General features: G+C 41.8%; 1 protein-coding gene across 2 annotated transcripts in view; it reads left to right on the top strand.

The window, feature by feature from the left end:
• Positions 1-15568, top strand: part of MEIS1 (Meis homeobox 1) — a 137456-nt gene that overhangs the window by 23206 nt on the left and 98682 nt on the right. For both annotated transcript variants that reach the window (XM_068564564.1, XM_068564565.1), the window contains exon 7: positions 5550-5661. In XM_068564564.1, coding sequence (XP_068420665.1) covers positions 5550-5661 — 112 coding nt within the window. The remainder of the gene's footprint in view (positions 1-5549; positions 5662-15568) is intronic.

The following is a 15568-nucleotide window of genomic DNA, read 5'->3' on the forward strand; positions in this document are numbered from 1 at the left end:
TGTAAGTGGTCTAGGACGTGTCTGGCTTCAAATTTACTTTCTTTTGCCTGTGTTATCTTGCAACAGAGTATTATTATATTTTTATAGTGGTGTACGTTTGTGTGAATGCAAGTGTGGCAGGTGTTTTTTAATTGTGCAAGTCTTTTTTAGATGTTTTATGATGTTTAATATAGGGGATCACAGTATCAGGTGACAATAGACATCCTCTATAAATCACTTGTTATTCATTTATTCATTCCAAAACATATTTGTGTCTAATGTGTCTAATGATATTTTCCTGGGATGGAGGGCATTGGGATGAAGAAGATATAGTCCAGGACTTCAGAACATTTATAGTGTAGAATTATAGACAGGCTCAACAGGTCATCACAAAACAATATGAGAATGAAATGATAGAGGTGTGCATGAGGTACTCTAAGTGCTCGGGGAGGGGAACCTCACTCATCCTGGGGGAAGGTTGTGTGTGTATCAGGGAAGGCTTTCTGGGGTGGTGATATCTGAACTGCGACTTCATTAGCAAGTAGGAGGTAATCAGGGGCCAGGTACAGCAGAGCAGGGCATTCCAGGCAGGGGAGAAGGATGAGGAGGACCCAGAGGGAAAAGTTGAACATATCTGCCAGAAATCACATGCTGAGAACAAGGAATAAGGAGAGGAATGGTCCCCAGAGGGTAGACTATGAAGGGCTTTGTGTACCAGGTTAAGGACCCCAAAATGTATTCTGTAGGCAGTAGGGAGCAATTCATTTATTCAACAAACATCTCCTGAGTGCCAGCCAATTGTCGGGCACTGTGCTTGATACGCAGGATGCAATGGTGGACAAAACGGACACCAGTTCCTATCCTCATGGAGATTATGCTCCAGTGAAATTGAACTCTTTTAAAGCTGGGGAGTGATTTGACTTGAACTCTTTAATGCTGTGAGGGCCTTAACAAGAACAGCAATCACTAAGATGAAACATGAGAGAAATGGATGAGACTTGATGACTGATTGGATGGGAAGTTTGTGTGAGAGAGCGAGAGAGAAAGGTGTCATGCATGGTTCTCACAGATGGTTTATACTAGGGGTCCCCAAGCCCTGGGTCACATAGCATGAGGTCAGCAGCGGGTGAGCGAGGGAAGCTTCTCTGCCGCTCCCCATCGCTTACATTACCCCCTGAACCAACCCTCCCCCACCCCGCCATGTCTGTGGAAGAATTGTCTTCCACGAAACCGGTCCCTGGTACCAAAAAGGTTGGGGACCGCTGCTTTATACCATGGGTGGATGGGGTTATACCCACTAAGATTAAGAACAAAAAGGAATGAGTCGGAGGTTTGGTGGGGAGACGAAGAGTTTAACTTTGGACTTGTTGAGTCCTTCGTATGGAGATGGCTTCACAGGGAGTTGGGCATACAAGTCTAAAGCCCAAAGAAGAGGTCCAGAGACACAAATTTCAGAGCATATGGGTGACACCTCAAGTCACAGTGGTGAAAAGAATAGTCTTAAGGAAAATGTGGAAAGTGATACGAGGACTTAAAGGATGTCCAAAATTAAGGCATAAATGGAAAAAGGATTCAGGAAGGGAAGAAGAAAAAAAGTCACCAATGGATGGCCTTATTCAGGAGGAAGGATAGGTTGGAAAGTTGCAGTTTGTCTGTTATGTTGGTGGAACAGTCACAAAGCATTGACTGAGTCCTAAGCATGAGCTATGTACTGTGCTGAGCCAGGAAAGAACAAGATGGGGACGATTCTCCTCCCTCGCCCTGGAGGAGCCTGTAGTCAAGGGGGTCATTGCTTCTATTTCACTACCAGATGCCAGTACAATTGCCTTATCAATAAAATATACCACTTGATGAATTTTAGCTTATCATTATTTTTTTTAAAAACCCTTATTTTCAAACGTTCTTGAGTAGTGGTAGAGGAATGGGAGTGTTCAGGCTGTTGAAGAGAGAAACAAATGGGGAGAATCACAGACTCGCTTCAAATATTTAAAATGACTGCCTCTTGGGGGCCCCAGAACTAGACAAACTATGAGTGGAAATTAAAGGGAAATTAAATTGGTTTCCATATTATGTGATATATTTATCCATTGACTAAGGACTTTCTGATGGAGTGAAGTCCCTAGCTGGCTGCCTCCATTTATGACACATGAAATGATGTCTGGAGGATCGTTGGCTCTCAATGTCAAGTTAGAATGCAGACTCCATGATCTTTAAGGTCTTTCTAGCCCTGGTTTTTCCATCTAGCCCTGTGAACATCTCCTAGAGAAATGGTTGTCAAACTTTCAAAGAATCACAAAGTCCTTTGAGAGTCCGGTGAAAAGTTATGGACACTATCCCCAGGAGGGAAAAATGCAAGTATGTACATAACACAATTATTGTTAATGCAAGACCCCCAGCTGAGGTCTTCTATAGGAGGTCCATGGACTTCAGGTTAGGGCCTCTTGTCTTAATGGATTTCTAATAGATGAAAACATAGACTTTGCTTACTCTGAAATTACGTACATTGAAGAAAGGGGCTCTTTGGGACTTAATTTAGAACCATGACTGAGGTTTGCTATACATCTAAGGCAATGCATCATTGATTTCATTCTGTCAGCCTTACTTTACAAGTGGCCCCAATCAACTCACAACTTCACAGATATATGTCCATAATCAAATGCACATATTTTATTTTAAAAATAATAACGGTGTTGTTTGGTGTAACTGCATATAGTCACAGAGATATGTTATCGTAACTGAGATTCTCTGGTAGGTGGATTTGGGGGGAGTTCTTTCTGATTAGAGCTGTCTTACATATTTGTGCTAGAAGAGTTCATGAGCTATTTCTGATACTTAGACTTTAATCACGCTTAATGAACTGAATTAAGCATAATTCTTGTTCTGTTTTGGTAACCTTGTGGATTTCTCCTAACGCTCAGTTTTGTATGACTACAGTGTTCTTGAAATGCTAATACCCCAAATGCTAATTCAAGGGAGGACCACAAAAGTTAGATTTCATTTCAGAGAAGTGCATTCAGTATCGCAGGCCTTTCTGGAAGAGCAAGGCTGTGAGAAGAATGATATTAGGTGTCAAAGATTGGCTCCTACCTTTGGTGAGCACACAAATTTAAACATATAGGTTGCACAAAATTTGGATAAACTGAGGTGGAATCCAACATTTCTTGCATGAATGCCTGTATAATGTGGCGATAGCTGTGAGAAAAGAGGAGCCCGGCATCTAAGACCCAACACAATGAAAATGCAATGAATCGGAATGCCTCACAGATCATAGCGGAGTCAGAATTTCCAGCAAGGAAAATCTTTTCATGGTGAATTAAGTGGTGGATGAAGAAAAATGTTGATGAAAAAAGGTAGGCACAGATCACAAACACTGGGCTCAGGGCTCAGGGCTGAAGATTTAAGAACCTTAGCTAAAGCTATGCAGAATAGAATGTGGAAAATTGAATTTACTAAACAATTAAGCATTGAATTAATCTACATCCTGCACAGTAGAAAAGTGGGGGAGGGAGCAGGGCAGAGCTGAATAAATCAGTGGAGCTCATTAAAAGATAGTGAATATATCAGGTCTGTTGTAGCATAAAGGAGGACAGTTTCCTGTGTAACATGGAACCAATCTTTGGTTCGAAGTCACCTTTCTGGAGTCTCAGTCTTAATCAGATTAACAGACATGCTTCCGATGAGGTTAGTCTGTTGCTGTGTATTTCAGCTTGTTATCGCTAGCTTTTCTATTAATTACAAGTCAGATCACCAGTCCACAATAGTAGTGAGGGACAACATAAATAAAATGAGAGTGCCCAGGAGATGTCACTCGCAGGATCTCATGCATCCTGAAACTCCCACGGGTTCCTGCAGCCTCCCACATGCCTTGCTGGTCTTTTGTTCAATTACAGTTAATGCAATAGTTTGCCATTTTCTCCTTCTAATTATATTTTCAAGTGGGATTTGTAGCACATAGAAAAGCATCCTTTTACATGTCGAGGCACCGGGGTTTTGTGCCTGGCATTGTCTGTCCCCTGGGTGCTGTACTATTCTTTCTGCAGAGCTCTGAATAAACAAGTCCCCCTTTTAGAGCTGCAGTTGTACAAACTGAAAATTTATGCATTAACTGTTTGCATTCTGAGCGTGTGTTCCAGATTGCGTCTTCACAGCATTCTTTTGGCATGCTGCAGAATGCGTGTTTGTCAGAACCACTGCTTTCACAGCTCACATATCTTTCAATCACAGAACCAGCGGATCAATTAGCCCTGTTTTTTGAGAATATGCATAGATGGTTGAATCAAACACACAAGTGGCGCGTCTCTTTCTGTGACTTTATTTCATTTTTTGGGCTGTGGTAATCGTTTGGCCAAGATTACAGAGCAGGTGGCAGGCAAACATCCTTTTCAGGAACGGTGAACCTCTCTTCCTTTGATTCTTATACAGCACGACTCTTAGACGGGATCTTTACTTTTCTCTCCCTGGGTGTCTGAAACATTTTGATCTGCTCAGTTCTTCTTATCTTCTCTGGGATATGGAAATACTTCTCAAGAAATAAGCAAAGAGTCTTTGGTTTTGCAAGGCGTATTTAAAACGTTGGGAGGGTCAGTAACTTCACTACTGCACAGTCAGGAACCGTGACACTCAATGACCGAAATGATGTAGACATATTTTACGTACAAGATCATCGTGCTGTCCCGCTGGTAATCTTGAAGACAAATATCCCTTCCTAGCCAAGAATCAGCTTTCTTCTCTGCGTCATCCCTACTGTGCAGGATGACCAGTGACTCATCAGGCTGTTTTTGAAAGCTAGCACTAAAAGCTAATTAAAATCTTTTCTGGCGATAAAGGGAGATTTGGGAGAAGAGTCGCCATGATTGTTTTCCCCAAGAATTTAATTTACAGCCAGTTTTTTCCTATCTGAATGATACTTTCAAATGCACCCAGTGATAAGAAGCAACATCTGTTTTCCCTTCAATAGTACAAGAAGGCTCGGCATGGGGCTGAGTGTACACGGTCCATGTGAATCTATTGTTATTCTCATTTCTTTTTGTCCCCGTGCCTGGTCCATTTGCCACGTACCATCCGGCAAACAGCTGACACATCCTAGCTATTATGGACCCCGGCCTAATTGTGAGGTCTTAAAAGCTCTGCCATGTTTGCCTTCTAGGATGAATCAGAAGCCTCTACACACCGCAGTGTTACAGACCACCACTCTCACTTTGCACTTTTAGAGTAGCAGACTATTGTGCCAGAGGGTTGCTTGACATTAAAAATACAGTCAGAATGAAGTGGCAGCGGTTGACCCCCTCCCCCCTTCTTTGCCTGGAATGTTTTGGTTTTCCTTAGTAATAAAGCATGCAGTTACTTACAGAATAACTATTGGTAGACATTATTTTAGCTTCGAAGGGGAAATTGGCACATTTTAGATGCACCAGTGGAGCTCTGAGCTGGCACCATTAGCGAAGGGGGACGGGGAAGATGACGTGCTTGTCCATTCCAGCCCTCCACCACTTTGTCACTGTGCGAGGGGACCCTGCCGGGACCGTGTTAACAGACCACTGTATTCAGATGTCTGCTTTGTGCCCTCACAGCCCTCTTGGAACAGAGATCACGATGACACGGCATCTACCCGCTCAGGAGGAACCCCGGGCCCTTCCAGCGGGGGCCACACATCACACAGTGGGGATAACAGCAGTGAGCAAGGTAGGAGGGCTGTTCTTGTTCTCTTGCTACTTGTGTCATTTTTCAGGGTTGAAAAATTAGAAATGTCTGGTGAGGGACTCTTTATACAGTTTCTCCTAGAACACAAACCCCGTGTAATATGAGAACCGGTTCATCTTATTTTATTCCTCTCGACCCCCTTCTTCTTTTTTTTTTTTTTTTTTAATTATTAGCACCTTTAATTATTATTTATTTATTTATTTATTTATATATTTTTGGCTGTGTTGGGTCTTCGTTTCTGTGCGAGGGCTTTCTCTAGTTGCGGCAAGCGGGGGCCACTCTTCGTCGCGCTGCGCGGGCCTCTCACTATCGTGGCCTCTCTTGTTGCGGAGCACAGGCTCCAGACGCGCAGGCTCAGTAGTTGTGGCCCACGGGCCTAGTTGCTCCGCGGCATGTGGGATCTTCCCAGACCAGGGCTCGAACCCTTGTCCCCTGCATTGGCAGGCAGATTCTCAACCACTGCGCCACCAGAGAAGCCCCCCTCCTTCTTTCTCTGCCAGACCAGCTGCCTAGCTGCCTGTCACCTGGCCACCTCCATAAAACAGGGTCAGTGAATGGACTGAGATTAGAGAAGTAGACTAGACATTCGAATGTGTGGAAATAGCATGCCACTAATACCCTGCTCTGCAAATAAAAAAGTGTTATTATTACTTACCTTTAGAGGCTTTTCAAGAGATGATGAAGAAACACCCACTAAGATTCCAACTGAACAATGTCTTAAGATGCCTAGAAGGCAGTGGGCCTTTTAGAAACCCATGCCGGGCTTCCCTCTTCACTGGGTTGAAGCCATTTTTCTGGATTTACTTATTTGAATCTCTTAAGTGCTTGGCTTCGTGGCAAAGTCAGACTAAAGGGAATTAGGATGAAATGGAAAGAATCCAGATCAATTTCTTCTGTGTGGTTCTTGGAACGCACATACCTGTATGTGTATTTGGGTGTCCATGGATGTGCATGTCTGCCTATAACAGGTAGGAGATAAAGTTTAAACATAAAGTTAAGCTTCAGCAATAAGGTGAATGAGGATTTAGATGTCTTGTACTGCTTTTGATGGGAGCTACTGCAGGGGATTTTTGTGTTCAATTCATGCAACCAAAGAGAGTATTCTCTCTCTGAATATAAAAAGATGGCTTTATTGAAGTTGACTGAGCCCACAGTAGGTACATACTTTAAAATCCGGTTTTATGATCATGATTCACTGGAGTGCTGTTACCCAACAAAAGAATTTTGTTTTCTAACCGAACTGGGCTATACCAATTAAAATTGCAAAGTCTACAACGAATTGAACACGATTAATTTGACAACAGAAACAGAAAAGTTCTTTTTTGGGGGGAGGGGTGGCAGATGTATGCTATTTGGACTGGGAATAACTTCTACACATAGAATTTTAAGCATTTGAGATATTTTATTGTTCAGAGAAAAGTTGCAGATTTCATCACAACTGTAAGTCTAGCAAAAATGGAGCCTGGAAGAGTAAACTGGTTCAGAGCTGAGGCAGAAACTGGTAACCTCTGACCTCTGCCTTTTACTGGAAAACGATATGCAGCATAAATCCACGGGGCCTATTTCCTTTCAAGTGTGTGTATGTATATGTTATGGTGTTGCTGTTCACAGCACTATAGTTAAGATGAGGTCAGCATTTCCATATAAAGCCCTACTTTTAGAATTCAGCTTGCACCAAGAGTTTTCAGAAAGGTGTAAATGGACTCTCAGTTCTTTTTCCTGTACTCCAGAGTTGCTACATGGGGTCATAGCCTAGTGTTTTGTTTGTCTGTTTGTTTTTCTTTTTCATGTCTTGCTTTTTAAGACTACCATCAGGAGGGTAGTTTGGCTGCTACTTTGAAGGCTTGTAAACTGCTGAAATGCATTTGTTTAAAATGGAAACATGAGTTTTCTTAAACATCATCTGATAAAAGGACTTTCAGAGGGCAAATGCCCCACCCCAGTTCTTCCCCTCTGACCTGTCAGAACAAGGAATCAGGAATTTCTCAGTTTCCTTTCTCCTTCAACACGTGTTCTCTAAAGGCCAGTTTAATAGTGAATGTGACTGTAAGCCGTATACCCTTCACATTACTAGGGTTTTCCACTTACATCGTTCCTCTTTCTGTTTTTCATATAAGACCACCACCTCGTTTTTCTTTTTAAAGCATTTTCATATAAATAGTCTCATTGGAATGACCTCAATTGAACCTGCCTAAAGCAACTCTGGTGGCAGATAAAACAGGTCTAGCCCCATTTGACAGAGGAGGGACAGAAGCTGTGGATAAGCTGAGCGATTTGTTGAAGATTCTTCTCGTCATGCCCTCTTTCCGTCGAAGAAGGAAAGTCACTTACTTCCATGGTGATCATGGGGAAGATTTCGGTGCTGATTCCCCCCCAACGGCTCCCCACCAGCTGGACCACAGAGGTAGCAGGAGTCACACCTTCCATCCCCCCTGCCCCTCCCCGCACTGCCCTCTCCTGGGCAGTGCGATTTATTCCCTGCTAAATGCAGAATGATGCCTGCAAGTGTTGCTGTAACAACTTCGGTGCATTTCCATGCCAACCACAACGCTTCTCAACTCTTTTTCTTCCATCCCTGGGACCTGTGGAGCTGGGTCTTTGTGTAGCCTTCGGATTAGCTGTGCGCAGTGGCTTTTCCGTGTTCTCCTGTCTGCCTTTTCTGGCAGGCATGGATGTGTAAGCCGTGCCAGCATTTGGCCTGTAGTGCATGTCCTAAATAGTTATTTACACAGTTTGAGTCCATTTTAGTCAACTGGGTAAATAACAGCCCTCTTCAAAAGATTTATAAATCCATAAATATGTCTTTATACATACCCAATAGACAGAAATAACTCAATCTGTCAAGAACATATCCAAAGAGGTGTTTCCCTCACAGATGGGAGTAATACATATTTTAAAACTTTCTCTACTGTATTATTTGTACTGCATTTCTTTTTTCCTCATTCCTTTTTAATGTTTGCCACTTCATTATGGCACCCCGGGTGCAAAAAAAAAGAAATCCCCTAGGCTTTTGGTCGTCTGTTAAATAACCTTGTCTGTGGTACAAGGTAGGCATGTAACAGGCTCTGTCCTGTTCTTTTGGACTTTCAAAGTAAAGCAAAGAAAATCGGTCATCCAGGAAATTTGTAATGTTCTGACAGATTTCAAAATACAGTAACAGTTCCTAGTTAGGGTTCCAGCAATTTGGGGGATTTTTGAGCGCCTGATGATTTGCCAAATGAGTGGCTTTTGTGGTTGATAGAGTAGTTTAGTCCACATTTTTACCTAAGCATAAAAAAATAAAGTACAAAATCCAACCCTGGGCATTCTGAAGAGAATATACATGAAGTATGTAATCAAGAAAACGCGAAAGATATTATTATTATTCAGGGATTTGATGTTTATTCATGATTTACATAATGTATCTCTCCCCCAACTCAAATTATTTATCACGGCAACTCTTCTTATGGCATCTACATTCATTTCATAGTAACACTTGTGGCCCCCTGCAGGAAATCGATTCTTTAATAGCAAAGCGCCTTTAAATGGGCATTTAAAAGGAAGGCCTAACATCTGTGTTTGGTTGGGGATTCTGCTGCTGCGGCTGGGACATTGATTTTGTCTACTCTTTAACTTCCTCAAAGCACTTCCAAAGATATGAGATTGGATTCTTATTTTCTCACTGTCAATGATTTGCTATTTTCCCATTTCAGAAGAGAGAAAAGTAAAGCTCAGAAATATTGAAGTGAGTCACCGTGAGAGTCACCTCCGGATCTTGGTCTCTTGCCTTTGTAACTACTTCAGGATGGGGTGTTTTCAGGACCCCCAAGCAGAGTCTCATAAGATGAGGTGCACATTGGCAGATACTGGGCTCTTTCATGTGTCCTGTTTATCCTACTGTGTGTGGTTGCCCTACTGACCAGAATCAGGGTCTATTCTAGGAAGCGTGTGGTCTGGACAGACAGAACACCAAGCAAATCTGGTGCCTTTCCCCACCGGATTTGTACTCCCCCCCAGGAGGGCTGCCGCAGACACTGTATAACCCATAAGCAGCCTTAGCTGTGCTTGACCACATTTTGAGTTTGGGCACGTCTCCGTTTTGGGTTGAAAGTCAAGAGAGACGAATACATGATAGTAATAAAATAATAAAATAGCACATTACGGGCTGTCAGTCAGTGTAGGTATTTCATCCCTCACTTTGTAGAGGAGGTCACAGAGATTCAGAGAGGCTGAGAGACTTACCCAAAGTCACATACTGGTTGGTGGTACAGTAGGGACTTGAACCCATACCGTCTGACTCCAGAGCCCAAGCTCCTATTTGATGTGATGCTGAAGTGTGACTAAGAATGGGAAACAGATCATTCGAGGGCCATTCTTTCTGTTATCAATTCAGGGACTCTTCCCCCAGTGTCTGCACTGGGCCTGGCACTCCGCTCTGTAACAGTGACAGAGCTGTGAATAAAACAGAATCAGCATTAGCCTCAAGGGGGTTCTACTCTGCCGGGGACTGAGAATCCAGCTTTGTGTGCTAAGTAGAATGATGATCGAGCTCTTTACAGAGGAGCAGGATGATTGATATGATTAATCTGTATTATGTATTAAGAGCCTCTACCATTTCACTCATTCTAAAATTTATTGAATTGAGAAGAGGCGCCTAGAAAACAAGTAAAGACATTTCTCTTGCAGAACGTTTCCCACTTCAAGCTCATCTCGTTTTCCTCTTTTGTGACGATAAAGAAAAAGTCTTATTTCTACATAGAAATTTGATGTGAAACATTTCAGCCCTAAAGGACTTCACTGGTCTCTAGAACTTCTAAAACGCACTTATGAACTTCTTTCGGGGCCAGGACTCAGATCAACAATAGTATCTTTGCTCCCACTAGAGGAACAATTGCAAAGCATTTGCTATTTCTTTATAATAAAATGTATCAGTAGTTGCCAGTACCTCCCACTGTCCCGTCCCCTCCACGCCAGCTTTTGTAGGAGTGCAGGCAACCTATAGGCAGAAGACAACTCCATTTATTATTGAAGGGAATCTCGAGGCAGTCGTTTCAGACCTGTGAAGCCAGCAGGCAGAGCTGGGTGAGAGGGAGGTAGGGAAGGGCCACATTTTGTTCCAGATGACTAAGCAACGATTTATATTCCCGCTCCGTCTTTTTACATGAAGAAGAAAAGTAATAACAGCCCAAACCCAGGCATTTGAAACAGTCAGCTGTCTGATGAATAATGGGATAGGTGGGAAGGAGCTCTCTGATTGGATGTCTTAATGAGCAATTTCGCGCAGAGTTTGGGCTGCCGTTCCTCTTGACCTTTGCCCTTTATTGACCAAACTGACACTTCATTTTTCACATACTTCCAATTATGTCTCGGCTTAAGTGTTGCCCTCCCTCCTTTATTTCTTTCCTATGGACAACTTGAGGGTAGTTGAGGCCACAGAAGATATTTTAATTTGAAAAACTACCGTAACAACTCAGGTTTAGGATACAATCTGTAATCTGCAGTTTTTCAGATGAAGACACAAAGTGAGTACTGCTTGTTTTGAAACAGTTTTCTGTCTTTCTTTTTATTTTAAAATCTCAACTTATTTTAAAAACAAAATGTTTATAATAACCTAAGAACCCTGAAAACGAAGAAAAATGTTTAAAAACTAGGTTTTTTTTTTTTCATTTCATTTGTCTGTTGGTCAGAGTGACTTGAATGATTTTGTATTTGTTCACACTTACCTCTTAAGCCTTGTTCTTCTCTGGGAACTTCTTTTATTTCAATGGCACTAGAATGCATATTGAAAAATATGCTTTGGTGAGAAGAGAAAAGTAAAATATAATTGTGACCACAGGCCTTAGCCCTTGGGCCACTGCAGCCCTGTGTGGTACTTGAGTTACATTTAATGTTGTATTCAGATTAAAGTGTGGTCTTTGCTTGCAGTGGCAGGCAGAATAGGAAAATGATCTCCTGATGGGAAAAGTCAGGTGTAAAAAAGAAAGGGGAAGTAATTACACGCTGCAAATCCATGTTATCCAAAGGTCCATATTATTAACTTATCAAACATGTTGAATTAGATGTATGGACAGAGAATTGTTTTCCCAAGAACACCCCATACTCTAGTCACCTTACCTTTTATTGACTCATCAAATGTGAGTAACCGTTTTCTGTTCTCCATTTGCTTGACTTCTAGCATCATGAAAGCAGATCGTCTTAAAACAAAGAAAAATAACTTCATCATCTAAAAGTCATAACTGTTTATTTAGGGGCATGAACTTGGCCATGAGTGTTTTCACAGAAAGTGTGTCTTCTCACTATTAGGCAGCCTCACTAGTAAACCTGGTCATTGCTTTTCATCTTAAACAACTGAAAAATTCATTTGAAATTATTTACTCCCGGATAGATTTCCCTTGAACGCAGAAGTATTTGTCTCAAGTAGATGAAGTGTTACCTACTTTATTATGTAGCCCTCTGGCATATCCATGGCATATTTTTACTATAATATGGTAATAAAAGAATGTAGAAGGCAGACAAAGGTTCTATCTTTTTCTGTAAGGTGACCTCTGTTACCAAGTAACTGCTTTACTTATGAGCTTATTAAAAACTCAAAAAATGAGCTTTTCATACTTCACAGGCATTGATGTGAAAATGAGCTGTCCTGTGAGTAGTTTTCTTGATCATTTTTAGAACAATTGATTAGCCAAAGAGCTCCTGTCATTAGTTGACATTGACTGATAGCAATTTGTCACAAGCTCTGAAGGTCAGCTAGACAGTGGGAGTTTCAGCCTGCCTTTGATTGACCTTTACAGAGTCCATCCTCATGTGACTGGGTTTGAATGGGTCTGACCCTCGATTGGAAAAGACAGGGTATTAGTCAGCAGGATCATTTCGTATATTTTCTGTTGATTGCTCATTTTTATTTATGTGTGAACTCAAGGTCTGGATAGCTTATCAAATTTTGTACTCTAGTTTTTGAAACTTAAGAGGTGTGATATTTGTTAAGTATGGCCTTAAAACCACAATTCTGTTTTCCCTCTGGTTTGCAATATTACGGTGGACTTGGTACGTGATGTAGACTTTGCTGCCGACACTTGCCATTGTCACCTGTGCAGATACTGGGGTTTTGTTGCCTGTGATGGATTGGAACTTTGTTCTTGTTGTGATTGTTTCTTAAGAGATACCAACTCCAGTGTGGCTTGTAGGACTTCTGAAATTATACCCCAGTTCTCTGACTTTCCTAGAATTAATGACATCAGTCTCTCAAGAATCCTGTGATAGTTTAAAAAATGAGTGGTAAAGAATTCTATGAATAATGATGTTATGTCAATTCATCAGGAAGTCCTACAGCCAGAAGGTATGAAGACTTTTTAGAAAGGTATCTTCTTTTCAGTTTCACTCAGTCTGCTGTAAATTAGAGAAAGCTTTTCTGGCTATAACAACATTGGCCTTTCAGCGAGAGTGGGATGTATTTTCTATTGTAGTGGACCTAGAAGTTAATGGTTCATAATGCTTATTTAGTTCTTTCTTTCCAAAACCGTTAAGTATTTTTCAAAAGCACATCTCGTGTAGAAGAATATATTCCACACTCATATTAATAACATGCATTTTACTGCCTTATGTAAATAATAAAAATGGTGACCTGAGCTTTAAAAACCCAGATCCTACTGTGTAATTATTTAATTCAGTTTCCAAATAAGGCCTTTCTTTTCTCTTATTCTCTCTCACCTTCCCTTCTTCTCTTGATTCTGCATTGGGTTTTAAACTATAAGCAATAACTTGTTTTTCAGGTCCATCCTCCTAGGCATTCCAGGGCCACTGCACAACTGAAACATGTGTTTCAGTTTCTACCCAAGAAAATAAACCAGGAGAGAATCCATTGTCCCCAGTGGTGGATTCTTCACAGGGTGTCATTCTGGACAAGGCAGAAGTGAGGAAGTTAATTTTAGGGAAGCATCCTTTTAATACAGCCCAAGGAGATAAAAAGAGTTTAGAATTATAATCACTTCTGCAGATGAGCCAAAATATGATCACAAGTTGTATTTAAGGAGGGAAATATAAATTTATGCATTCTAGTCAAGTCATCAAAAATGGATTAAGCACTTACTGTGTGGAAGGTGTGCTGTGTGAGGCTATAAAAGTGCGTAGGTCATAGTATTTGCCCTCAGGAAGTTCGTGTGCGCTCCCAAGAGCATCAAGCATATGCAAGTGAAATATTTGCTAAATGCTGAATATTCTTAGGGAGCTGTGAGTGTGTTTATTTCACAACACACCAATGACCCAGACACAGTGAACTCTGTGGTCAAGGCTGTTGACTGAAACACAGAGTGGGTAGGATTTGGCCTAACTTGCAGAGGGACACCTCTACCTCGGTCCTCTGACTGCCATATAAGTTCAGCATCTCTGGGCCCTATGAGGCCACTGTAGGGAACTTGGTTCAGTTTTCCCGTGTGGCCACCCGGGGCCTTTGCTGTTTGAACTAGTGGGGTCATCATTGCTTTGTCCACCTTTAGTCACGTGGCTGCTGACTCACACTGATCTTCTTCAGGGGACCTTGACATTTTCTGGGGGGAGGGGACCCCTTTGGCAATTTGGTGAAGTCAATGGATACCTTGTCAGAGTAATATTTTTATTAACACACAAAATAAAATACATAAGATTATAAGGGAAGCTAATTATATTGAAATCCAATTATCCAAATATTTTATTTTTAAAAAATAAATAAATTTATTTATTTATTTATTTATTTATTTATGGCTGCGTTGGGTCTTCGTTGCTGCGCGCGGGCTTTCTCTAGTTGCGGTGAGCGGGGGCTACTCTTTGTTGCGGTGTGAGGGCTTCTTATTGCGGCGGCTTCTCTTGTTGCGGAGCATGGGCTCTAGGCATGCAGGCTTCAGTAGTTGTGGTGCGCAGGCTCAGTAGTTGTGGCTCACAGGCTCTAGAGCTCAGGCTCAGTAGTTGTGGTGCATGGACTTAGTTGCTCCGTGGCATGTGGGATCTTCCCAGACCAGGGATCGGACCCGTGTCCCCTGCATTGGCAGGCGGATTCTTAACCACCACGCCACCAGGGACGTCCTAACAAAGTATTTTAAAAAACAAATCGTAATATAGTGATATAAGTGCCTCGTTTTAATATGCATTAAGTAACAAGGTCTAGCAATAATTCTGTTGTCTATCACGTTTTTGAAATAGTGATGAATGTAAATGGTGTCTTAAGGTATTTGTAACAACTGTATTGTAGTATGTGAATATGACTTCCATGGGTGACAAAGTCACAGGTCCTACTAATAGTTCTGTGGTTTGTTGCTTACCTAGGTACACACTTGAAGTAAATGCTAATTGCAGTTAGAGGTTAGTGAGAATAAAAGGTTAATTTCTTTTTCCCTTCCAAGTACTTGGATCTTATAAATTCTAACCATGGATCCCCTTGTAGGGAGAGGGTCTATGTAGTCCAGGTTAAAAACTTCTAAACTAATTTGTGTCATCTGCAGGAAGTATTCTGTGAGCCCCCAGATTGGAGGAAGTGATCCTCTTCTATGCTGTCAGGGTATCCTGTGTTTTATCATTTCTCATATACTGAAATGAGCCATTCATGCTACAGCCTCCCCAGGATGCCCTCTGGGAAGGGACTACGTCTTCTTCGTCTTTAACTCTCCTGTGCCCAGCATAGTTATGACACGTGGCCACTGATGGGTAATTATTTATTGAAGAGGGTTGGGAACCCTCTCATGCTTTCAAACTGTGATTACACTACATTCCCTCAGGACTGATTTCTTTTGGGTGCCAGATGGCTAATCTCACATGGTAATCTCTGTCAAAATGTAAATAGATACGTAGGTCTTGTCTGTTCCCACCCGCAGAAAGGCGTTTTAACCGGGGCACTTCAAGGAAAGATTCGACAGGTAGCTCTTTCAGAAGTTGGTGGTAGATG

Source organism: Eschrichtius robustus, chromosome 15, assembly GCF_028021215.1.
Source record: "Eschrichtius robustus isolate mEscRob2 chromosome 15, mEscRob2.pri, whole genome shotgun sequence".
NCBI lineage: Eukaryota > Metazoa > Chordata > Mammalia > Artiodactyla > Eschrichtiidae > Eschrichtius > Eschrichtius robustus.